General features: G+C 43.4%; 1 protein-coding gene across 4 annotated transcripts in view; it reads right to left on the bottom strand.

The window, feature by feature from the left end:
* grb10b (growth factor receptor-bound protein 10b) overlaps positions 1-25,367 on the bottom strand; it is a 124,322-nt gene that overhangs the window by 34,131 nt on the left and 64,824 nt on the right. For all 4 annotated transcript variants that reach the window (XM_057339353.1, XM_057339352.1, XM_057339355.1 and 1 more), the window contains 2 exons: positions 12,040-12,244; positions 10,599-10,740 (listed from right to left, as the gene is read on the bottom strand). In XM_057339353.1, coding sequence (XP_057195336.1) covers positions 10,599-10,740; positions 12,040-12,244 — 347 coding nt within the window. The remainder of the gene's footprint in view (positions 1-10,598; positions 10,741-12,039; positions 12,245-25,367) is intronic.

The following is a 25,367-nucleotide window of genomic DNA, read 5'->3' as shown; positions in this document are numbered from 1 at the left end:
CGCTCCACCTGGGGAAGCTCGACATAGCCTCGGGCTGCCCCACCATCGAGGGAAGTAAGGACGACAGAGCCGTGAGGGGCGCGTTCCACGTCTTACTGAGTTCCTCATGCACTTCCAGGAAGAACGGGACCGGGGCCGGGCGTGGCTTGGAGTCGCGCTCGGACCCCAGGTACCACGTATCCAACCGCGAGCGCTGGGGGAGAGGCGGTGCTGTGCACTGCAGCCCAATGCTCGTGGCGGCCCGGAATAGCATGGTTGACATCTCGACGTCCGCATCTTCCTGGGCTCGACCCCCCGAGGGATGTAGCTCTGAGGAATCGTCGGGGTCGGATATCAAAAGTCGCCCTCCGATGCTGCAATGGACATCTCATCTTCTTCACGCACTCCCGAGTACGTGGCCGAGGAACAAGACGGGGTGGGACCGTCTCCTAGGGAACGGTCAGACGAGCGAGACGGGGCGCGAACGGTCCGTGAGCCTGCGGCTGACGGGTTTACGCTCACGGTGATCCCCATATCACCCCCGGTGCTAGCCGTAGCGGACGGCAGGGCCGTAGCCACTGCGGTCTCGGAACGGGTAGCAGACGAGGTGGTATCCACGAAGGCTGCCTCAGCGTGCCGGAGACCCAAGCACCTGAGGCAGACATCGTGTCCGTCCCCTTCCTCGATGAGCGCATTGCACCCACGAGAACAGCAGGCCATGCCACGCTGGAGAAATTTGCTCTTTTAGAAAAGGAAATCTGCTCGAACACCTCCGGAACTGTCGAGACGCCCAGGGGAGAGTCGCTGCAGGAAGGGACCGTCCGCTGCACCACGTCGTAGATTCCAGCAGGAAGATAGCTTCTTCGGAAGTAGATCAATGTAGATCGCAGAAAGATCATCAGATGCGTAGGCTCTGAAGACCAAAAGGTGAATGAATGCAGCACGTCATCTTCCTTTTATACCAAGATATCCGGGGCGGAGCCCGGCATGCAAAATTCTTTCGCCAATTTTCATTGGCCTTTTCTAAAAAATCAGAAGATGATAGGTTCTCAAGTCAAACCCCATCTGTCGGCTCGACACAATGTCAAGAGACCTACAGAAAGGGAACTGACGCTACACTTGATTTAAGGGCAGAATCACTGAGCCATAGCAAGTGTGATAGGTTAAAAACGCCAAGAAACATAGCTGGGAGCTAAGAGCCGTATATTATTTCTCTAGAGTTTCATTCAGGCCAAATTTGTTTCGTATGTAATCGTGAACAGAGCACATATGTAAAGTTAATTCTCATTACATTAAATGTGATTTGTTTTGTTTTTCAACCTTTTAGGCAAATCACCTGAGATTTTAAGACATTAAAGCACAAAAGCTGATTTCACTACAACAATAAAAGGGGGACAGACAGGGGCAAATGCTTCCATCTTCTAAATTACATCTTCTAAATGCACATCTGTTTTGAACCACACTAGCTTATAGATAACCTTAAAGGCATAGTTCATCCCAAAATGAAAATTCTTCATACAATTTATACAGAAGATGCTGACGTTGGCAACCAAACAACAATGGCCTCCTTTGAATTCCATTGTATGGATATAAAACCACTAAGACATTTCTCAAAATACCTTATTTTGTGTATAATATATTTTAACGTCAATAATAAGAATTATTATAAAGAATTATAAGAATAAACGTCATGCAGGTTTTGAATAACATGAGGGTGAAAAAAAAGTTTGACAGGGTTTGTATATTTTGGGTGAACTATCCCTTTAAGTCTAACATGCTAAAAGACACAAAACAACCATTTTGAGTTCATGTGGATTGTAAGAGATACTAAACTTTTGTGAAATGTTATGAACATAAATTATGCACAGAATATTTATATGCTTTCTTGGTCCAGATGGCACCATTACAGGGCTGTACGTTAACTTTTTTTTGCACATAGCACCAGTGCTACGGAGGTTTAAAGTTTTAAGGTCAAACAGTTGTAGTGCAAGTATACTTCTGTTATCATCTTTAAAAAAAGCAGGGCATCACATAAATAGACAGGTAACAGGTAAAAAGGACATTAACATTCTACAAATGCATAAATTAGGTCCATATAATTTTTTGTTTTTCCCAAATATGTTTTTTCCTTTTTAATTTTCTGAGTTCTGTCTTTTCAATGCTTTACTATACAGTAGTAAATACATTTTTCCATAAAATACTGTAGTATAGCCTATAGTATTTACTACATTAGACTGCAGTAAAATTCTTGTGTACTATAGTATATTTGAACCTTACTATAGTAAATATTAAAGTATACTATGGTGTTTACTACAGTTTAGAAATTTACTACAAGTTTATTATTTTATCATCTGGTTCAAATTAAGCGGACTTTTATTTTGGCGGGTCATAGCGAAGACGCTTGAGTTACAGTGTTTGACAGTAGCTTCACTCAAACTTAGAACAACTTTGTGGAACAAAGTTAATGTGTTCATGTCCCCATATAAGATACAGGCAAATCCACGAGTGTCATGTTTGTAACATGTTAAAGTGTGCAACTCATTCAGTCATAGACATGCAGAACAAGTAGATGACATATTTAAATAATGTAGTAGAATTCCGCTTTCGTGAGTCCTTCCATGTTTTCCCACATTGCGCAGATCATAGGGCTCAATGGACTCGATGCAGCCGGAGAACAAGTTTTAATTGCAAAAACAAAACAAAAACGAAAATAAATAGTGGTGCGCCATTAGTTAACCTCACACACGAACAAGCACAACGACAAACGCACTTCACACAAACAGGCGGCTGATCTAAAGCACCTGCCAAACTGTATTGCACGCGTGATACACTATTAAATTTATTCTTAGCGCAGACCGATTTTTTCGTAGCATGTGTCGCACTGTACAGTCCTGCATTACAGTATGGCATCTACCTACAGGAGCTAACTGGTCCATGCTAATCCTTGACCTTTTGGCTTGAGCTTCCTGACAAACACGAGATAGTTACTTCACATCAACCAGTGAAATGAGCTTGATGTGGTGCTTCTGTGAAAATAACACTAGTGGTACAATTTCTTTTTTTAAACCATTTAAGATACACAAATCTCAGCTGAGTCGGGTGGCAGAACACGTAAAGACTATTAGAACCGGGTTTATGACAGTTCATCTCAGCAGGACAGCATTAGCAGGTATCTGAGCTGGCAGTGTGTCCTCCACGGCTTGTTTTAATTGGCGTCTCTTCCAATGGAGATAGTTAAATCACAGACCTCGGTCAGGGCTGTGCTCAGCAGCCAGTAATCCAGGCAGGTTACGGCTTGTTCAGTAGGGTAAAGGATAAAATTGGCTCTGTGACTCATGAGAGGCTATAGACTAAACCACAGCCTGGCACGTCTCCAGACCGGCATTTGTCAAGAGCTCTATAGTGACTAGTATCCGCCCAGCTGAGAGAACCAAATCCACGTCACAGATTTTATGCACAGTAGCTCACCTGGATGTGGACCTGACACGTACACACACCAGCAGCGTCATTCCACAGGGAGAGTAAAGGCGATACGGAACATAACCTAATCTGTTACACACTTTCTGTATGTGTTACAGTCATTTATCATTCATGACATTATAGTCTTATATATAATCTTATGTAAAGCAATAACTAAAAGATGTTCAATTAAAGCTCCTTGGTATGATCACCTACTCATGCAACACAACAACATTTATCAAAAACAAGGGTTTTAAAACAAGACTTGGGACCATCATCTATGACCCAAATGCTCCACCTGACAGACAAACACTGGTTTTAGAACACCGGCAAGTTCTGCACATGCCACACCTCAGTGTCTACAGTAAACCCAACATGGCGCGAGCGTCTCTCGGGCCCTTTTCAGGTTGTGCCGTCCTGCGTGGGCTTGAGTCCTGAGAGCCCTTCCCAGTGCTGGGTTATTTGCAGCATCTTACCTCACCCTGGAGTAAAAATGCATCAACACATTAAAGTGAGGTAAGATACCATTAAACATAATGCTCATCCCTTATTTGTGTTCCAGGCCTTCTCAGTGGGTGCCAAAAACTGATGTCAGTGAGTGCTTTAAATGGATTAAAGCCTACATCTCTCTCTCTCTCTCTCTCTCTCTCTCTCTCTCTCTCTCTCTCTCTCTCTGTCTCTGTCTCTCTCTCTCTGTGAAAGGTGGTTATATACCTCTCAGAAGAACGTGGTACAAGGTTCCAGAATAGAACAGACAGGTTACGTATGTCACGATACAAATAAACTCTGATCTGGAGTCAGGAAGCAGACACATAGAATGACAGCACACTGGTCAAGCAAGCATTGGTTAGAATGAATTCTGGTTCTGGAAAGCCGTGGCGTGCCACTGAAAGGCCTTCTGGCTTGCGGAAGCACTCTGGTTTGCGTGTCTTCCGCATGGGATCTGGGGAGCATGGGGGCCTGTCAGAAAACGCCCGCAGCTCGGAAAATTCTGTAAACACAAAACGTTGTGCTTCTTACCAGGCAAGCAGGCCGAAAGACATCTGTACTTGTACGAGAGAACGATTGAAAACATCTATCCAGGGGGTGCAAACCAAATGCAGCTGTGAGAGAGTAACACGTAAAATATTCCAGAAAAAAGCTTCATATCACACATTCACAGTCCACTTTTCAAACAACATTCTACAGACACATCCATACAACGATTCACAGACAGACACATGCATACCCAGTGCTGGAAATGGCAGAGATTCGTTGCGGGGACTCTACACACACACATGCATTCAACATTCCACAGAGAGACACATCCGTACAACAATATACAGACTAGCATATCTAACAATACCATACCAGCTATCACGGCTGGTATAACTGGCTATATGAAAAAACTCAAGACCGATCATACAAATGGCATGAAGCAACCCACATTAAAAATACATTTGTATTTACTATAGTAAACTGTAGTATACTGTAATATGTTACTGAATCACTACACTTATTTAATGTACACTACAGTATTTGATAGTATTAACTATAGTAATTGGATAAGCTGTATTTGCGTCCACACCAGCGGACGATAACATTATGTTTATTCTAAGCCCCGCACAATGCAGTGTTCCCAGTCACTAAAATGACTGTTGATGCTTTCATTTTCATTCCCGAATGTTTTTTCCCCAAAATTTGACTGCAAAGGCTGGATGCTCTCTCTGAAGGATGAAGGTGTGCTCGTGTCCGGGATGTAAAGCATATATTTCGCCAGCTAAATCAAACGGCAGATTTATTTAAGAATAAGGAGTTCATAAATGACTCACTGAATCATCAACTCTTTTGAATCATTCAAATAAAAGATTCATTTAGGAATGATACACGGCTGTGTTATCCAGAGAATACAATAATTCTGCTTTGTTTAGAACTATTTCATTGGCGAAATAGCGCAAATTGACAATGCGATTTAATAATAATGTCTTGTTTATTGAACTGTACAACACTGATCACTCTTGCAATTGTGAAATTAGAAAAACTCTTTTTTGTGTCATTCTACACAGCAATTTTGCATCCTTATTAGACACAACAGATCGGTGACGGCACTCAAAATGGCTATTTTTTTAGACATTAAAATAATTGCGAATGAGCATATGCAACATTACTTATATGGTACTATGTTACTACCGTAAAAATACATTGGCATCAGCAGTATTTTGAATCGTAATACAGTGATGCTACCATAGCACTGGTACACCATGCAACCCTACTACAAATGCATGCATACAACAGTCTACAGACACAGATGCATGCAACACCATACAGTCGCACATGCACACAACAATCTACAGACACAAATGCATGCAAAAATCTACATTTCCCTCTCTGTTGGTCTCTCGACGTTGTGTTGAACCGACAGAATGGGGTTTGAACTTGAGAACCTATCATCTCTGATTGTACTTTTAAAAGGCCAATGAACTTGGTGAATGGCATGGCATGGCATGCCAGTCTCCACCGCGAACATACGGGTATAAAAGGAAGATGGCGTCCCCATTCATTCACCTTTTGTTCTTCAGAACCTGCGAAGCTAATGCTGAGCGAATTATCTCTGAGTACTACTGGATTTTACAACGCAGAACAGCGGATTCGTCCTGGTGTGTGTGACTTCCCCTGGGTATTTCGGTAGCGAGCCGAAGGTGTCTATTAGAGCAAATTTCTAAAAGAGCTGAAATTTCTTACAGTGTGCACTTGTCGCCAAGCATATCTCGCCGCTGTATTCTTGGATGTGACCACCTCGTCTTCGAGCCTGACAGGGTGTCTTGGTCACCAGCATGCTGAAGTAGCCTTCGTGGATATGGCATGTCCGCACTGCAAGACATGTCTATCAAGGTATTGCAGTCACCGTTGGCTGTGTTCTTTTTGGACACAGCCATAACATCGCCTACTCCCCGTTCCGCGGTGGCTGCGATGGTGATATGGGGGTTCCCATGGACGTTAACCCATTGCAGCAATGCCGCGGACTGCCCAGCCATGTTACGCTCACTTAACCTGTCTCCAATGGGTGGCAGTAGACCGTCCCACAGTGGATCCACACATCAGCGTGCAGAGGATGAGATTTCTGTCACAGCATCGGATGGCGACTTCCTGGCATCAGACGCTAATGACTCCCTGGAGCTCCTTGGGCAGGTAAGTCGGCAAACCCGCTCGCCTTCCCAGGGCTCTGTCCCTGGTGAGACAGCCGTTCTGCCAGCCACAGAACCTTCCCCCATGGGGGCGATGTTGCTGATCTCCCCACTAGTTCCTCTGTCGTGGTGTCTGGGGCCTGGTCACAGCTCCCCAGCCCGTCGAGGTGGCTAGTAAGGACGATCCGTCTCGGCTACGTGTTCCAGTTCGTCCAGTTGCACATCACACACTTGTGGCAGGTCATTCTCTCGGACAGCACGACCTGGTCATCAGGTTCCTGAGGGGCACGAGGAGGGTGAATCCTCCCCGACCGCTCTCCGTACCCTCTTGGGACCTTAATGTGGTCCTTGTGGGCCTGGGAAGGGCCTCGTTTGAGCCCCTAGGAGAAGCCGCTCTACCTCATCTCACGATGAAGACGGTTCTCCTAGTGGCGCTCGCTTCCATTAAGAGGGTAGGGGATCTGCATGCACTCTCTGTGTCCAACGAGTGCCTAAAGTTCAGGCCGGGCGACTCCCACGTGGTGCTGAGATCTCGGCCTGGCTACATGCCCAAAGTTCCCACCACTCTCTTCAGGGACCAGGTGGTGAACTTGCAGGCGCTCACCCCTGGGGAGGAAGACCCAACCACTACCGTGTTTAGGGTCGAGGTCAAGGTGTATGTCGACGCCATCGCTGCAAATCACACTTGTGGCAGGTAAGTCTCTCGGACAGCATGACCTGGTCATCAGCCCTGCACTTCTAATTGGACCACATGCAGAGCTTCAGAAGCTCTGAGCAGCTCTTTGTCTGTTTTGGAGGACAGCAAGAGAGGAGAGTCTCCAAACTGAGATTGGCGCACTTTATCGTGGATGCCATCACTTTTGCATACCAATCCCAAGATCTTCCGTGCCCACTGGCAGTGAGAGCTCACTCCACCCGGGGTGTAGCCTCCTCGTAGGCACTGGCTCAGGGCGCCTCTATGGCAGACATCTGCAGAGCTGCGGGTTGGGCTACTACAACTTCCGTGTAGAGAGCCAAGCCCGGCGGCCGGATGGGCGTATCGCTGCGAAGTGCCTTCTCCCCTTCATCAGGCGAGTCAGTGTGATTCTACTTTCCCTACTTCCTCCACTGGGTGAAGTATAAGCATTCTATCCATCACTAAGCACTTTCGAGTTTACGAGCTGGGCGGAGCAGATCGTAGTCCAAGCCCAGTATAGGTGAGTTTCCCTCACAAGGTGAACCCCTATACTTGAGCTAGTGTTCCACACGTAGTGACCCCCCCTCCTTGGGTAGTCCTGTCTGACGTTTCCTCACTCTTGGTACCCCTGTAAGTGAACATGTGTTCTCCCCTTGGTGGACTCCACCGCTTCTGTGCACCCCTGGTTGGGGCCTTGCACTACTACTCCCATGAGATCTCCCCACTGGTGAGACCGTGTAGGTTTTCCACGTATTATCTCCCTACGGCAGATGTGGTCTCTGTAGCGATCCCCCTCAGGTGAGGGGGTAGTGCTTCCCAGTGTTCCTTATGGTGCCGGGCGGCTATCTCGCCTCTAGAGTAGCAAAGGCCACTGCCTGTACGGCCGTTAGTAAGAGCCTCCCATGGTGACTCACGCAACTGATGCCTTACTACACAACTAGAAGGTTACGATTCGTGGTTACGGTCACTTGTGACTTGCCCAGGCCAGTCAGTGTCGCTCCACTGGAAGTCGTGATGCGGCACAGCGCCATGGCGTTTCGTATAGAAACTCTGTTCTGTTGGTTCGACACAATGTCGAGAGACCGACAGAAAGGGAACATCTTGGTTACGTATGTAACCTCAGTTCCCTGATGGAGGGAACGAGATGTTGTGTCCTTCATGCCACAACGCTTCGCCGTCCGCTGCAGCGACCGAGAATGCTTCTCAGGTTCCTCAACGCAAAGGTGAATGAATGGGCATGCCATCTTCCTTTTATACCCGTATGTACGGGGCGGAGACTGGCATGCCATGCCATTCGCCAAGATCATTGGCTTTTTAAAATTACAATCAGAGATGATAGGTTCTCAAGTTCAAACCCCATTCTGTCGGTTCGACACAATGTCTCGTTCCCTCCATCAGGAAACTGAGGTTACATACGTAACCAAGATGATACATGCATACACAATCTACAGACACATGCATACACAATCTACAGACACATGCATACAACAATCTACAGACACATGCATACAAAAACCTACAGACAAACACATGCATACAAACACAGACGCACATGCACACAACAATTCAAAAATCTACAGACACATGCCTAAAACATTCTTCAGACAAGTGCATGCATACAACAACATACAGACACACGTGCATACAACCTACAGAAATACACACACAACAATCTGCAGACCATATTTACACTACAAGTGTCAAGCTGCACATCACCTTACAACGTTTCTTTCATGAAACTCACTTGTATTATATTTATGAATAAAATAATTTTGTTTAAGAAGAAAAGGGGCCATCTCTGAAATCCTGAATGTTCACAAATTTCACAAAAGGAATGTGTGCTATTCACATATATACAAACAACAGGCAATGTGCTTTACGTCTCGATTTTATTTATAGACGTCATCAGTCACTGAAGATTTCTCAGCTGTTTTAAATGACTTCCAGGAGTTCCTCCAGGTTTTTTCTCTTATTGACAGACCAAAAGCCCTCTCTGGCACTAAGACCCCTGCTGGGTTCCATCCACAGCACAATAAAAGTGAAGAGAGAGGGATTAGGGTAATTGATTAATGTCTATAGCAATTTTTACGGTAACATAGGGGCCATGTTACGGTAACAGATCCTGGCCCCATATGGAGGTGGTTAGCCTGCAGGAATGATAGGGCTTTCCAGGAATATATCAGGGGCCTCAATCAGATTACATGTGACAGAGATAACTTTATATACACACAAACATAAACAAATGCTCTCACGCAGATACAAGCATTACATGCACAATATATACAAATAGATACAGGTGAGGGCAAATTATCACAGGCGAACACGCCTCAAAACATGCACAAAACAACCCTGAAGCATGACCTGACATTGACATGACATGTGGCACGTGCCGTGAGACGTTGTGTGGTGGAGGTGGTGCTTATGTGCAAGCAACCGGGGTACAAATCTGGTTCTAGTCATTTCCCCATCACAACACCCCCAGTAAAATTTGGACAGTTTTCATCATTAAAGATAAAAGTCTACGAGTACGATTTTGGGGAGATTCCCATGTACATAACTTTCAAAGTCTTACTGTAAGTGCTCATGAGTCACACACTGCACAGGAAGTGACTCGTTTACCAGGAAACTTGAATCTGGACACATGTCAATGTAATCAAACCGCGTTTCAGATTCACACCCACGACATATACGACGAAAAGCTTTTGTTCACTTAAAGGGATAGTTCACCTTCAAAATGAATATTCTGTCATCGTTTACATGCCCTCTTGTCACTTTCTTTCTTTTGCAGAACACAAAAGAAGATATTTTGAAAAATGTTGGTAACAGAACAGCACAACCCCCCATTCACTTCTACTGAAACCAATGCAAGTGAATGGGGGGCTGTTAACAACATTCTTCAAAATATCTTCTTTTGTGTTCTGCAGAAAAAAGAAAGTCAAACAGGTTTGAAATGACAAGAGGGTGAGTAAATGATGAAATAATTTTCATTTTGAAGGTGAACTATCCCTTTAAGTCTGACAATTGGCTTTCAAGGTAGACAATAACCACACAGACAGATTCGAGGAACCAGAGCACTCAAAAATAAAAATTCTGTACATATTTTTGTTTACTTTCATATAGTTTCACATCCTGTTATGTTTTCCAGTGAACACAAAAACATTGTCTAGAAATGCCCAGTGGTTTTTCCTGCATATAGCAGACTCAATCGTTTCTTTTGTTTTCCACAGAAAATAACCGTATATGACATGAGGGCGAGTCAATAATGACAAAACATTTATTTCTGTGTAAACTAGCGGGAGAGAAATGAAAAGTTCTCTTACATATTTGCCTGTGGGCTGACACTGAGGTAAAGAGCCGGTGCTGAGCGTAGGGGAACCGGCAGGACTACAGAGCTCTGGAAAAGGGTTGGGGATGGCAGGTAGAGAGGACGTTCGGTACTGTTGCTCTTCTTCCTGAAGTCTTCTGTGGGAATATGGCAAAATCTCAGATTTAGGATTATATATCAAAGACATAAAACATTGTTTGTCAACCTTCAGGGTTTTAGTGTCAGCAAAGAGTGTTGCGGCTTTTGGCAACATTTGCATGCTGGCAGAGAGACGGGGAGTTCTTTTGAAGTGAGGATTTCAGAGAAGAGAGACACACATTCACCAAGTGTGTGATATGAAGTCTGAAAGGTAACCTCTGAGTGAACTTTCGCTTGAGCGAACCGTCGTTCACGAGCTTGTTATGCTTAACTTCCTGTACTGATCCGCAGCTGAGAGGGAAAAAACACACTCACCAAATGGAAACCATTTATTCTCAGAGGTTTCAGTACAACACAGCGATGGAATGACAATAGTGCCGCTCTTGATAGAGCGAAAGATCACTGCATTTTAGTGAGTGTTACATTTAAGCTATTGCTCTGGAAAGATCTTTGATCTCAAAATGTTTCATGTATTTTGCGCTTGTGCTGTTTATTTAGACGAAATGTGTTTTGTGAGACATGCAGTGAGATGCAAAAGCCTGAGGCCCCTAGTGAAAATGTTTAGAATTTCTTAACATAAAGACTGGACTGAATTTTTTTGTTCTTAAGGCGAGACATGACAGGCAAAAAAGTCAGATTTTGGTATATTTTGCTTCCATAACATGTCTAACAGTGATACTATAAAATTGACAAAGTTCACAATAAAATGTTTATTTGAGGTGTTTTGTTACTCCTGTCCTCATCTAATTGCATATCTTTAGCAGACATTTTCTCAAAATGTGTTTTTTCAACATATCATTTTTGGGGGTAAAAATGGTGATAATTACATTTTATGTGTTCATAGTATTTTGATATTTAAAAAAAAGAAATATCTGAAATCTCTTCTGTAAAAATGTGTAACACAAATGTGATATGTTGTTAAAATGAAACAAAGATTGCATGTGTACTGTTTTCAGTGCCTAGATGTTTGCTTTTTAAGTATATGTAAATATGTGCATATATAATGAGATATCAGCTCATTTGCATATCAACACTTTGTTTTTTAGAAAACTTGCAATGCAAAAATGTTACAAATAATGTATTTAATTTATTGGTAAAATTTCAAGTTATATGTTTCAATAAAAAAAAACTATTCACCTACAGTGTCTCACCTTAACTTTGCGTAACCTTTTGTAGAAAGTTGACAAGTGTCACAAAAAAGATCACGCTTTTACCCCAAATAGTGACCTAAAGTGCAGTGCAGAATCTTAAAGTGTTTTATTTCAGTAAAAAAGAATCTTAGATGCATGTTTGTTTACCTGACAGCGAGAATGTGCATGGGCTGGGACCGCCGCAGTCTCTGGTGTGGGGAGGTGGGCTGAGCGTGTGTTTGATAGGTGGGTCTCTGTGGCTGGCCGTTGTGCAGCAGGGGAGCGGAATCAGCCGGCACAGTACAGGAAGAGTACAAACTCTCAAAGGAAGAGTTCATATCATTCACCAGTGCCTCCAAATCCACGTCATCCTCTAAAAAGGAGCAAAAGAGGGAGAAAGGTGATGATTTAGGACATGATGTGAATGCAGATTGTAAATACATTCATGACTAAATGACATTCCTGTTTCAGTAGCTAAACTTGGAGCAAAGTACACATTCGATCCTCGGGAAACACATACTTGTAAAATATCCAAACTCCAATGCACTGTAAGTAACTTTGGAAAAAGCATTATAACATTCAAAATCAAGTGCCTATATTAAAAAGTGTATAGAAGCTGTATTCATTTCATCATCTCACCACTAGAGGGAGATGTAATGCCTTCTTGTCCTGTGGTTTAAGGATGTTGCTACTCAATGCCCACCTCACAGTCCTGCTATGTATAATGATAGACATAATAGATATTAAAAAGATGCGCCACTGCAATTACAATGAATAGGGAGAAATGCCACGCTCAATATGGCCACTGGAACATTTTGGTTTTAGCGCAATTTAAGCTATGGTACAGTTTATATCAGATCAAACGTAATTATTGATCTGAAATAGGCTATTTAATTCTAATTTTGCAAGTGATTTTAGAAATATCTGCCTGTTGTCTTGTTATGACGTAAATAGCTGCCCGGAGGCGTTAATGCAAAAATGGCAGCACGACTTCTGTAAACGGACTTTGGTAATAATGAGTTGTTTTCAAAACACTCTTTGGATAAGTTGAACAGCATCATTATTTGATGTGAATAGCAAAACGTTACTATGTCAGCTTCTGAAAAACATTTTAGTGTGTCATTTTTTACTGTACTTTTTTCAAAGTATCACCCATGGTAGTCACTACAAGTTTTATCCTGTATAGAGCAGTGTGTCACAAATGAACAAATCACGGTTGTTCATTGAAGTTGCTTTATTACCCACAATGGAATAAAAATGGTTTGATTTAATTTAAGCTGCCATTTTGGCCAAAATTTCAAGGCAGTTTTACTGCTAATAAATGTCTTGATATATTGAAGAGTGACCCACCCCACATTTAGGAAACTACCAGTTATGTTATTTTACATTGTTTGTCATAATCATATTTGCATTGTAATTGTGCTATTCTCAGGCCAAAATCATCAGAAATTCGCAGTTTGGCAGAAAAAAATATTGATTAATAACATAATGAGAGTAACTGCACATCTGTTCTCTCTGGGCCTTTCTTCTCACTCTTCAGACCCAAAGTTGCCCTCTGCAAGACCTTTTTCTGCAAACCCTTCATGTAATCAGCTGATCCCTATGTATTTATAGAGACAGGTAAGCACCTTCTCTACTTAGAGATCCTAGAGAGCTAAGATGCACACGCGCACACAAACGCGTGCACACACACACACACACACACGCACAAACACACACACAGTCGATTAATCTGTTGAAGTCAAAATGAAATATATTCAAATATTCTTTGAATCAACCACGTATAGCAGGACTACACTGTATATAGCTAAATGAAAAAAAAAAGAAAAAATGAATGTAAAAATGCTAGAATGTATTGTAAGTCACTTTGGATTCATCTAAATACATGAATGCAGTGTAAATTTGGTTGCTGAATAATGTGGTTTGATGGAAAGGGGTTAAACGTACAGTTGGCAGACTTGGTTGTTATTTCATAGACAGATTATTACAATTTATAACATTTTGATAAATGACATACATTGGTTTTCTGTGTAAGCAGTGCTGGAAATGACCAAGATTCACTGGGAGGACTCTTGTTGGGGACAATTTTTATATATTTAAATCATAGACGCAGAAAATGCCACTTTATGTATAAAATGTGCATAGCATTTGAAGGCTATTGAATAGATACAAGATGGAATGCAAATCCTCCACATTTTAAGGCAGAACTGTGTAAGTAAAAATAAGTGTAATGTGTAAAATTGACTTCATGTTGAGTATTTACGATGTGCTTATAAAACCAGACAAAAATTCCTCTCAATGAGATCTAACACAATATTTAAACTGAACATGATGTGAAAAATTGCTGCATTTTTGTTTAAAAATGCTATATAAATCCATACTCTAAACCTAATTGTAACCTTAACTAACCTAACCCTAACTTGTACATTAATTATCTTATCATCTCTACTAACTTAACACACAGCTGGCCTTCTGGAAGTACATGTAATGAAGCACATTTCTTATTGTCCACCAGATGGTGTTAAAACAAACAAATGCACACTTTAAATCCACTGCCCATTCTCGACCAGCATCCCGATTTAGGCCTAACTACAAATCCAGACAACAGTTTCATTGAGCAGAAACTCCAGAGACAAAAACATCTGATGTATTATAAACCACAAGCAAACTGTTATTCTAGATATAAACTAACCTCTCTTAGAATTTCAAACACAGAAGCAGACAGTTGATGCCCAAAACAACATATTCACTTTATAAAGCAGGTGAACAACCATCCAGTCTGAGCGCTTGGAAATGCCTATTTGTCTTTTAAAGTAAAGAGGAAAGCAGATGTGAGACAGCTGAAGAGAAAGACTTGTAATGTTCCTCAGGATCCAGGAACCTTTCTGAGAAGAGCGAACACATAAACAAATAGTCATGATTTCCTCAGGATGCCAGGCAGCCTCACTGTCAACACTTCTCAAGAGAAAACAGAGGGAGGACTGTAAAAGCTTGTTGTTTTTACAGTAAAATCATTAGAGTGATTTTAGTGTGTTGCTCAGGTAGACGTGGAGTGGACGAGGTTGGACGTCTCTCAGACATCAATGATTTTGTATGGTCAGACTGCAGACTGAAATATAATCTGACTCAGGCATCACAAACATCAATTCAGATGTTTTATTACCGCGTGTTACTTCTGCTGATGTCATTTATGAGCTGCTTCTCTAGAAAATCAGAGAGCAGTCAAGAGAAACACCTACAATCCTGATCAACATGAATCATAACTATTTTTATTGTGCATCATTTCCAAGGTTTTTATGATTTGTTTATATTTTTATTATACATGCATGCTATAAATTGTAGAAACCATTTCCTCCAAACATATACATGTATTTAGGAAAAATTCTAAAATTATTTTTTGTGATAACCTGAATTTTTATCACAGTTTTCATGTGTTTTGACATGCTGTCCGTCTTTCACATTGCTGTTGAATGACTTTATGTCACTCCTGAGGTTTGATTTTGCAGCGGATCAGCGGATTCGTCCTGGTGTGTGCGACTTCCCCTGGGTGGTTCGGTAGTGTGCCGAAGGTGTCTATTAGAGCAAATTTCTAAAAGAGCTGAAATTTCTTACAGCGTGCACTTGTCGCCAGGCATGTCTCGCCGTTGTAATCTTGGATGTGACAGGCACGATACCTGCATCACATGTCTGTGTCGCCAGCATGTTGAAGTAGCGTTCGTGGATACAGCATGTCCGCACTGCAAGTACAAGGTATGGCGGTCACAGTTGGCTGTGTTCTTTTTGGACACAGGCACAACATCGTCTGCTTCCCATTCCATGGTGGCTGCCAAGCTGTCTGCAGCGGTGAGCGGCGATGGTGATATGGGGGTTCCCATGGATGTTAACCCATCGCAGCAATGCGGACCGTCCAGAATCCGTTACGCTCACCTAACCTGTATCCGATGGGCGGCAGTAGACCGTCCCATAGAGGAACCACGTATCAGCGTGCAGAGGATGAGGTTTCTGTCACAACATCGGATGGCGACTTGGTGGCATCAGACGCTGATGACTCCCTGGAGCTCCCAGCTTTGGTCGGTCGAGCCCAGGACGAGTCTGACGCGGAGATGTCAGCCATGTTTGCTAGGGCTGCCGCAAACCTTGGGTTGCAGTTCCCCGCAGCGTTCATGGCTAGACTCTTGGTACCTGTATACGGAGCACGGTGGCAACCGAGTTCCGCCCTGGTACCATTTTCCCGGAAGTGCATGAAGAGCTCACGAAGACCGGGAACGCCCCCTTCAGGGCGTCGAGGTTTCAGACGGGTCACCTCCTGCACCCACCCACCCCCCCCCCCTGTGAACGGAGGTCATCGCAGAGGAGAGCATCAACTCCCCGTCAGCTACTGACCAAGAATAAGCTGACGGAGGCAGCCCAGGGAGAACCAGGACATCGGGTGCGGCTCCAGCCATACCACCGCTGTCGAGCCGCACTGGGATGGCCCTGCCACTTTGTAGGGCCTGTCACCCACTGTCTCCAAAAGAGCTTCCTTTCTCCCCGGGTGTTCCAGCATGCAGCAGCCTCAACTCGACTTTGTGTCATGCCAATCCCGCAGCCATCAGCACTCTCCACTCGGCGGTGCATCGTGCAGGTAAGTCAGCAGACCCGCTCGCCTCCCCAGGGCTCTGTCCCTACACGATCCAGTTCACCAGGGTCCGCCCAAGTTTCAGAGCATTCTGTTCACCTCGGTGCGATGCTCCCGTGCTTCATGGCGAGGTCACCAGCCTTCTGGCGAAGGGAGCGATCGAGCCCGTCCCTCTGGCCGAGATGTCTTCGGGGTTTTACAGCCCCTACTTCATCGTCCCCAATAAAGGTGGGGGGCTGTGCCCCATCTTGGATTTGCGCACTCTGAACAAGACACTTCACAGGCTCTCGTTCAGAATGTTGACGCAGAAGCGCATCCTGACATTTGTCCGACATCAGAATTGGTTCGTGGCTATCAACCTGAAGGACGCGTCTTTTCATGTCTCGATTCTCCTGCGGCACAGACCGTTTCTTCGGTTTGCCTTCGAGAGTCGAGCATACCAGTACAAGGTCCTGCCCTTCGGTCTGGCCCTGTCTCCCCGTGCCTTTACCAAGGTCGAGATAGTTGATATTCTCAACTATCTCAATGACTGGCTCATCTTGGCACTTGCAAGATCTGTTGTGTACGCACAGGGACGTTGTGGCACCTCGACCAATTGGACCTACAGGTCAACTGGGACAAGAGCAAACTTCTCCACCTGTTACCATGACAGTGCACCTTACGAGCGCACCCAGTCAATGCTGTGCTGTCTGACCCTTGTCAGGCGGCAGTCAGCGGTCCCAATGAAACTTTTCAGAGGCTCCTGGGCATTCGGGTTGATGCATATGAGACCGCTTCAGCATTGGCTTCAGAGTCGAGTTCCCTGGAGAGCGTGGCACACCGGCACGAGGCGTATTCACATCACGTCTCCCTGCCGTCGCACCCTAGCCCCTTGGACAGACATGTCCTTTCTCTGGGCTGAGTACCGATCGGGCAGGTCTCGAGGCGTGTCATGGTGACGAAAAACCCCTCCCTGCTCGGCTGGGGTGCTGTGTGCAATGGGCATGCAGTTGGACGGGCCCCCACCTGCAGTGGCATATCAATTGCCTGGAGTTGCTGGCTGCTTGGCTTGCTCTGAAGAGGTCCTTCCTTTCTTTCAGGGCAAGCACGTGCTGCTCTGCACAGACAGCACGGCTGCCGTGGCGTACATGGTATGCGCTCACGGCAGATGACGCAACTCGCCAGACACCTCCTACTCTGGAGTCAGCAGCTGGTGGAATCCCTGCGGGCCACTCATATCCTGGACGACCTCAACCAGACAGCCGATGCGCTCTCTCGGCAGGTCACGCTCTGTGGGTAGTGGTGAATCCATCCCCGTGCTGACCAGCTCATTTGGGAGCAGTTCGGGCAGGCGCAGGTGGACCTGTTTGCCTCCCTGGACACCTCCCATTGTCCGCTATGGCACTCCCTGACCGAGGCTTCCCTCGGCACGGATGCCTTTGTGCACAGCTGGCCGTGGGACAAGCGGAAGTACGCCTTCCCCCCCAGTCAGCCTCCTTGCACAGGTACTGTGCAAGGTCAGGGAAGAGGAGCACCAGGTTCTGTTAGTTGCGCCCTATTGGCCCAATCAGACTTGGTTCTCAGAGCTACGCTTCTGACGACAACTCCCCCCAGGCCGATTCCCCTGATGAAGAACCTTCTTTCTCAGGGGAAGGGCATGGTCTGGACCTGAGACCAGACCTCTGGTACCTCCACGTCTGGATCCTGGACAGGACGAGGAGATCCTGAGTGACCTGCCTCCCGCAGTCGTGAGAACGATCACTCAGGCAAGAGCCCCAGCCACTAGGCAACTGTACACCTACAAGTGGCGCCTCTTCTCCTCTTGGTGTTCTTCCCACAGGGAAGGTGAATCGGCCTTCCATCGCAGAAAGAAATCTCAGAGACAAGGGTTCCAGATGCCAAGAGTTTAAACTTTATTTGCCCGGGCAAGCAAAGTGAGATATTCAGAGTTCATCTGAAGTGATCTAACCAATACACATCTGACTCCATGCTTTATACAGAAATCTCAGGTGGTATTTCACAGTGTTAGCCAATCAGGTTTCACATAATATCTTCTTTTTGTTAGCCCGTCCCCATCTTATCTGCCACTATTATATTTCACTCATGCCGAGCTGGCCCATCCATCTTGCGCTCGCCTACAGTTATGTTTCCGGTTTACATCTCAAAAACACATATATCATGTGCCCTTTAACCTACACTTTTCCGGACACCTTTCCGGGGCTTTCGGAACGATACATGATTTAGTGTAATAATGAGCTCATGGTTTTAGCGTAATAATGAGCAACCCAGTGTCCGTGACTGTATGCGATAAATTAGACTTGTCTACAAAAGTATGTGTGGTGTACGTGCAGTTCCTGTCTTCGTGTGATAAAATATTTGGTGTGCGTGCAGGTGTTCAAGTGCTCAAACTCATACATGAGGCTCATAGTCCATATTACATCAGAAAAATACATGAGACCTATAACTAACTAAATGTATCATTTTATATTAAAAAACCCAATACTATATTAGAAAAACCACCATATAATCCCCCCTTTGAGGCTGAACAGCCTCACACCCTCATTCAGGTGTCATCCTTCACACATTGGGAGTATATTACTATCATAAAATAGACAAATAAAAGGTGTTCAAACATGCTCAAAAATTTGATATAAAAAATTGCGTGTGCATTCAGTGAATGGTATAAAAAATATCAGCAAGCAATATAAAATCCTTTCACTATTCTGCAAATACTTAATAACATGAGTATTTGCTGTATTTAACCCTCTAGTATGCTCTGGTCCCAGACCCTTTTCAATCAATATTAGCATATATACGATCATTGTCTATGTCATTATTTGACACAACATACACTACCATCTGACTCAGGGCAGGGGTTTCAGCTGCCCGCTTGAATGCCTTCACTATGCATGGCCAAATACACAATGACAGTAGTACAAATACAATTATGCATGTTGTTAGTAACACTAAATTTTTCAATTGGTAAAAACATTTGTGATCCAGTCCCAATTAAAAGTTTCTGAGTCAACCTCAGATTTAGCCAGAGTCCCGACCATTAAGGTGATGTTCTTCATTCCTTCGTCGATGAGATGTCCATCCGTGTCATTCTCTGGAATATAAGTGCAGCAGCTTTCTCCAATAACGGCACAAACTCCTCTTTTTTAGCAGTCAATTGATCCAAGACCAGGCGATTTTGTAGAGCTGTCAAGCGCAGTCCACGTAGTTCCTCCTTGATGCCTTCCATTACCATTTTTCTGTTGTGTTCATAAATGAAATAAGTTCATATCTGGTGATCTCCACTTCATCCATCAAAGAGCTTACGCCCAAGATTGGGATAAAAGCAGCTGATACTTTCTCCGCCAGTGTCCATATACAATGATTCTTTGGCACTGGGCTGTCAGACAGGAAGTCGAATAATCCTCTCCGTGTCCTTTGCTTTCGTGACATCAAGTCATGTGGTATGACGATTGCTCCCCAATGTAGTTGTACCAAGGAACACATTCCTGACCAATTCCTTGGTAGAGATAAGTACACTCGGTACCCACACAGCCAGTAGTTGTCTTGTATGATTCCAGCGACTCTTTCATCCGGAACATGTAGCATAGAACAATGTGCTGCACATCGCCTCCATTCTGCTTCAGTGTAGACCAGATACTGGTATGCAATCACTGGTTGAGTCTTCGAACCATTGGTCTGTTTTAAGTTGAGAAGGATCTTTTACTCACACTTTTCTCAGGCATCTCAGACACGCCTCTCTGGTAGTGTGGTTGGTTGTTGTCTCCTCATAGATATGTGAACACTTTCGTCTCTGGGTTCTTCCCAAGTGATGACGTCCTGTAGTCCTTCCGTAGCATATCAGATTCTCTGGGAGTTCCCGGACTGTTGCCACCTGGCCAAATACTCTCTTGGTGATCTTGATAAGTGCCCAGGTGTCATTCTTGAGGTACCATAGCTCTTCCGAATTGTCAAATGCTGCTGCTGCTACCGCTGTCATGGCTCTGCTTCCTTATTCATGTTTTTCTTGGTCCTGTAGCAGAGCCATGGCAAAGCCTTTGGTTATGTGTGGAGAGAAACATATTATTGTCCTTTTGACAATAATATACGTTCTCTCCAGTGTCTCGTCTCTGTTTCCCGCCATCTCGTTTCCTCGTTATCTTTCCCTGAGTGTTTAATGTCCCACACCTGCCCCGTGTCATTATCCCTCGTTTGTCTTTCCTATTTATACCCTCATGTTTCTTTGTCCTGTGCTCGTGGATTGTGTGTGCTATATCCAGTTAGTCTTGTTATTCGTCCAGCGTCAACCGTCTTTGCCCATTCTTGTTCCCGTCTGTTGCTTCCTTATCTGCTTTAGTAAGTGTTTAGTTTAGTTGAGTTTTTCAAGTGTTTATTCAGTTTAATGTCAGTTAGTCTCCGTACTATTATTTCTCCTGTTTGTGTTTTGCCCCATCGTGGGTTCTTGTTTTGTGTTTTATTATTTAAATAAACTGCTTGTTTGTTTAACACCTTCATCCCCGCTGCCTGCAATTGGGTTCTTTCCTGCGTTTTCGTGACAACCGCCACCATAGTCATTTCAATCACTGTGTCAGAGTTCTGATGAGGCCACCAGTCCCCTCCAGTGGTATTTTTGGGAAACTGGGCACAAACATAGCAGTTCCTGTAGATTCTTGCCGTGTGGTTCGTCAGCCTCCACCACATGTTCATTGCATAAGGATGTGGAGCACCAGGGTGGTCCATCCATGCGTCTAAACAGCATTGAATCCATCGTGGCTCTGTCGTCTTCTGCAAAAGTCTTGATCCATTGCGCAGGATTGTAGTGTCATTCTGGGTGTCAAAGTTCTTGGTGGAAGCCGTCGTAACATCAAGCTCTATGGTGTCACTTTAGGGTAGTTTAATTCAGGGTAACATTGACCAGGCTTTTGTTAGTTGTGTCTGGTTCTAGGATAAATGGCAAAACACTCAAATAGATGAGAAATATCAGCATACATGTTGCAATCCTTAAGTCACAAAATCTAAAAAGTCTCATTGTCCGTTCAAGCCGTATCTGCTGCTCCGTGATCACACAATGTCTTAATTTAGATTGTAATAGGTTGTGGTATATCGCCAAGTAGTGCAGCCAAACTTGGTGTGCTGTATTGTTAAATGTCCTTTGGCTCTATCAAGCACTGGTCGAAGGTTAGGTCTTGTTCGACCAACAACTGTGTTCATTCCAAGTGTGGTTATAGAGAATGGGTACTGTTTAGCTATTGTGGTAAATGCTGCTAAGATACTGTTATCATGAAGCAGAATGTTCGGCAGTGTCTGATGTTGAATCTGTCCAAGAAGCCTAATGGCTCGCACTGATGAATATGGATCAAATGGAAATCGTCTGGAATCTGGAGTCTTTAACTCTTGTTGGCTGTGATCATCTATTGTCAAAGGCACTACTTGCTTCCACATTTAATATAGTTCAATTGTTGGGGTAGAAAGTTGTGTAATAGGTCGAAAGGTACGAATCGATGTCCGTATGTGATAATGTCAAATAGCCAGTCATCTCGACCAGCTTGTAAGTGAAAGGTGAATCTTGTTCTTTCGAAGATGATAGTTCTTCTGAGTTCTTTTCTGTTGTCAGGATGGGCTATCGATGTAGTCGTGAAGACCCGTCAAGACGCCTGGGTCTTTTGTGTTGCATCGCCTTGTGCACGCCCATGGACCCACACTCCAGCTGGCCCAGATGAAAGTCGTCTGGATGACGCGGTCTTCAGATTTAACAGCCAATGGCCCTGTACCGTTGGCGTTCCTGCTATGTAGATCAGGTTCAGCAGCTCACTTGGTTGGCAGCTTCTCGGAATTTGAGAAGATACAATGACAAATACACACATGTGCGCCAGGTGCACTCACATAACAGCTTTGATTATATGTATAAAATAATAAATGAAAAACAAGTTTTATATATTTAGAAAAATATCTAGCTGTCTGCCTAACCAATTCTATGAAACTATCTATACTTCGTCCCCATGTGAGAGTATACAATTATACACTGCTATGCTTACTATCCAAAAACAGAGCGAACAGCAAAATAAAATGTATTAAAAGAAAATGGCACCCCTTTTATATCCATTCTTAGTGTTAAATGTCAGGGATAAAGTTCAATAAATGTCTGAACATAAAAAAGAAACAATCTAGTGTTGTATTGACATATTTAAATTAGATAAGATATGTCAAGTATCAAAATCCTCTTTGTTTTGTAAGTGCATCAGTAATCTCAAGCATTACACAGACCTTAAAGTTTTGCTGCAAATAACCAGTTTTTGTCTGATTTTCCAGCTTATTTTACTTCAAGGGGGTTTCCAATTGAATGAATTGCATTCATTAAAAAAAATCTCTGATGATTGTAATACAGGTAAATATGTATTATATTATTATTTTGAGTTGTCCAAACAAATATAAATTCAAAACCAGACTTAATTTAATTTCCAGCCTTAATCTTATTAGGCATATTTCATGGTTGAACAACTGAATCCAGAGAAACCGGATCTTCACACTCTGGAAGAATATTTCAGTGCTTAATAAATATCACCAAAATAAATAGCTATATGAACTTAATAAAATATTTTAAAACCTGTTGAAGTGATTTTCCAGTTGGAGTAAGTAAGTAAATTGTATTTATATAACACATTTCCACATAGCAGAGCTATCCAAAGTGCTGTTCAATGTAAAAGAAAATACCAATTAACAAACTGACAAATCAGACAGTAATAAAATAAAATAAGTTTCAAATGCCAATGAGAAAATATAAGTTTTCATCCTCTATTTAAAAACAATAATGGAAGATGCAAGATGGATGTCCAGAATGAGTTGTTCCACAAACGAGGGACAATGACAGAGAAAGTTCTGTCACTCTTAGATTTTAACCAAAACGAAGGGACAAATAACAAGCCCTTGTCACGAACTGGTGGGAGAAGAACCCAAGCACAGGCGGCGGCAGTGAAGGGGTTAACAAGGATATATTTATTTAAACAAAACAAAAAAGTACAAAACAAAACACCCACGATGGGGATAACGAAACTAAGACAGGGTACAAAAACAAAGACTTCCCACAAAGGGGCAAAAACAATGGAGAACAGATAATACAACTACTTACACAAACTAAGACACGACTGATGACAAAGAACATCCAAGGGCAAGGTAATCCAGAGGGTGAGACTAATACAGGCGATCACGCATACAAGCACAAAGGTACAGGTACAAGTACAACGGACGAGCACAGGACAAAGAACACAAGGGTACTTTATAGGGAGACAAACAAAGGATAATTAACGAGGGGCAGGTGAGGAACATGAGACACGGCAGGAAGGCAATACGGGAAACGAGAGGGGCAGGGCCAATGACGAGACACGAGAAAGCACATGGAATGTCAATGGTAAACAACCCATGACTTTCTCACACTAAACATAAGGGATCTGTCACGATCCTGCCACAAGACTAGAAAATCATGAACAAGAAGGCAGGACCATGACAGCCCTTGTCAGTGGATCTTAAAAGTCTGGAAGATGACAAAGGGTTAAGAAGATCTTTCAAATAAGATGGTGCTTGATCATTAAAAACTTTAAAAAATAACAACAGAATCTTGAACTGAACTCTAAGCTGGGCCAGAATGAAGCGAAGCTAAAATTGGAATGACATGGTCATATTTCTTAGCCCCTGTTCACAGCCTTGCATCTGCATTTTGTACCAGCTGGAGGCGTGAAAGCCACGACTCAGGGAGACCTGAGTACAACGAATTACATCTGTCTAAACTTGAGGTACAAAAGCACGAATGACCTTCTCCAGATCTTGAAAAGTTAAAAACGATTTAAATTTGGAAATGTCCCATAATTGATAAAAACGGTTATTCTACATAATCTACATAAATACTAGATAAGACCTAAAAAGCATAGTTAAATTCATTCACTTCAATGCATTAAAATTCATTAAAAATATTACATAATGCATTCTGACATGAACCAGCAACACTTTTAATTAATTTCGTTTTATTTTTCACTTTGGCACTTTGTGTGCTCAGTTATGTATAATGAAATTGTTAATCTGGTTTTCATTATTTAATGTATTTATTGAAATTTGTCAGGAATTACCTTTCTTAGTATATACTGGATCTTAGGCTCAAGATGTAAACACCGCAGGTACAGAAGCACTTCTTGTTGCTCCCTGTTTCAGTTACACTTAGTGCTATAATAGGGTCCCCGGTGCATCTAGCAACCCAGAAAACTTGAAAAACAAGATCCAAGTAACTTGGTTTTGGTAAGCCTTTCTCTGCAAGCATGTGAGAAATCGCGAGAGCCGTTCAGATTTCGCTCCTGATGTGATAGAGGCAGGCTCTTATTATAATATTACCACCCCTTAATCTACACAATTCCACCCACGGCGCTGCCGCCATTGTTGTTTTCACAAGCGACAGTGGTGTACATGACGCCATGGATAAAGTTCGTGGACAACATGCAATGTAGTCGCTGCACAGAGTCTTAACCTCGGAAGAGACAGGAGTGGATTTATTTTATTTTTAGAGGAATTCCTTTAGAAACCATAAAACCTGCTTGTTTGCGCAAATCACTTCAAACCGGAGTGCTTTATCAACCTGGGACAGTACAAGCAGGATTAGATTCAAAGTTGTTCCTCAAGAGGGATCGAGACCAACTGAACGAGACAAAGCTGCTGATGTAAGTAATATTTATCAACAGTCTGAATTGACGTACATGTACCGTATATATAGGAGGATAACGTTAGCATACGATAGTGAAGGGAGCTAGAGCTAAGTCAGTCACGGGCTAAATAGAACATTCAAAGCCAGTGTTAAACTTACTCTATATTTATGTTATTTGGCAAATGAGCACTTGGAGTTTATCTGTATGTATGTTAATACATT

This window comes from Triplophysa rosa, linkage group LG8 (genome assembly GCF_024868665.1).
Source record: "Triplophysa rosa linkage group LG8, Trosa_1v2, whole genome shotgun sequence".
Taxonomy (NCBI): domain Eukaryota; kingdom Metazoa; phylum Chordata; class Actinopteri; order Cypriniformes; family Nemacheilidae; genus Triplophysa; species Triplophysa rosa.
Note: the sequence above shows the minus strand (reverse complement) of the source record. Positions and strands in the feature narration are given on the sequence as shown.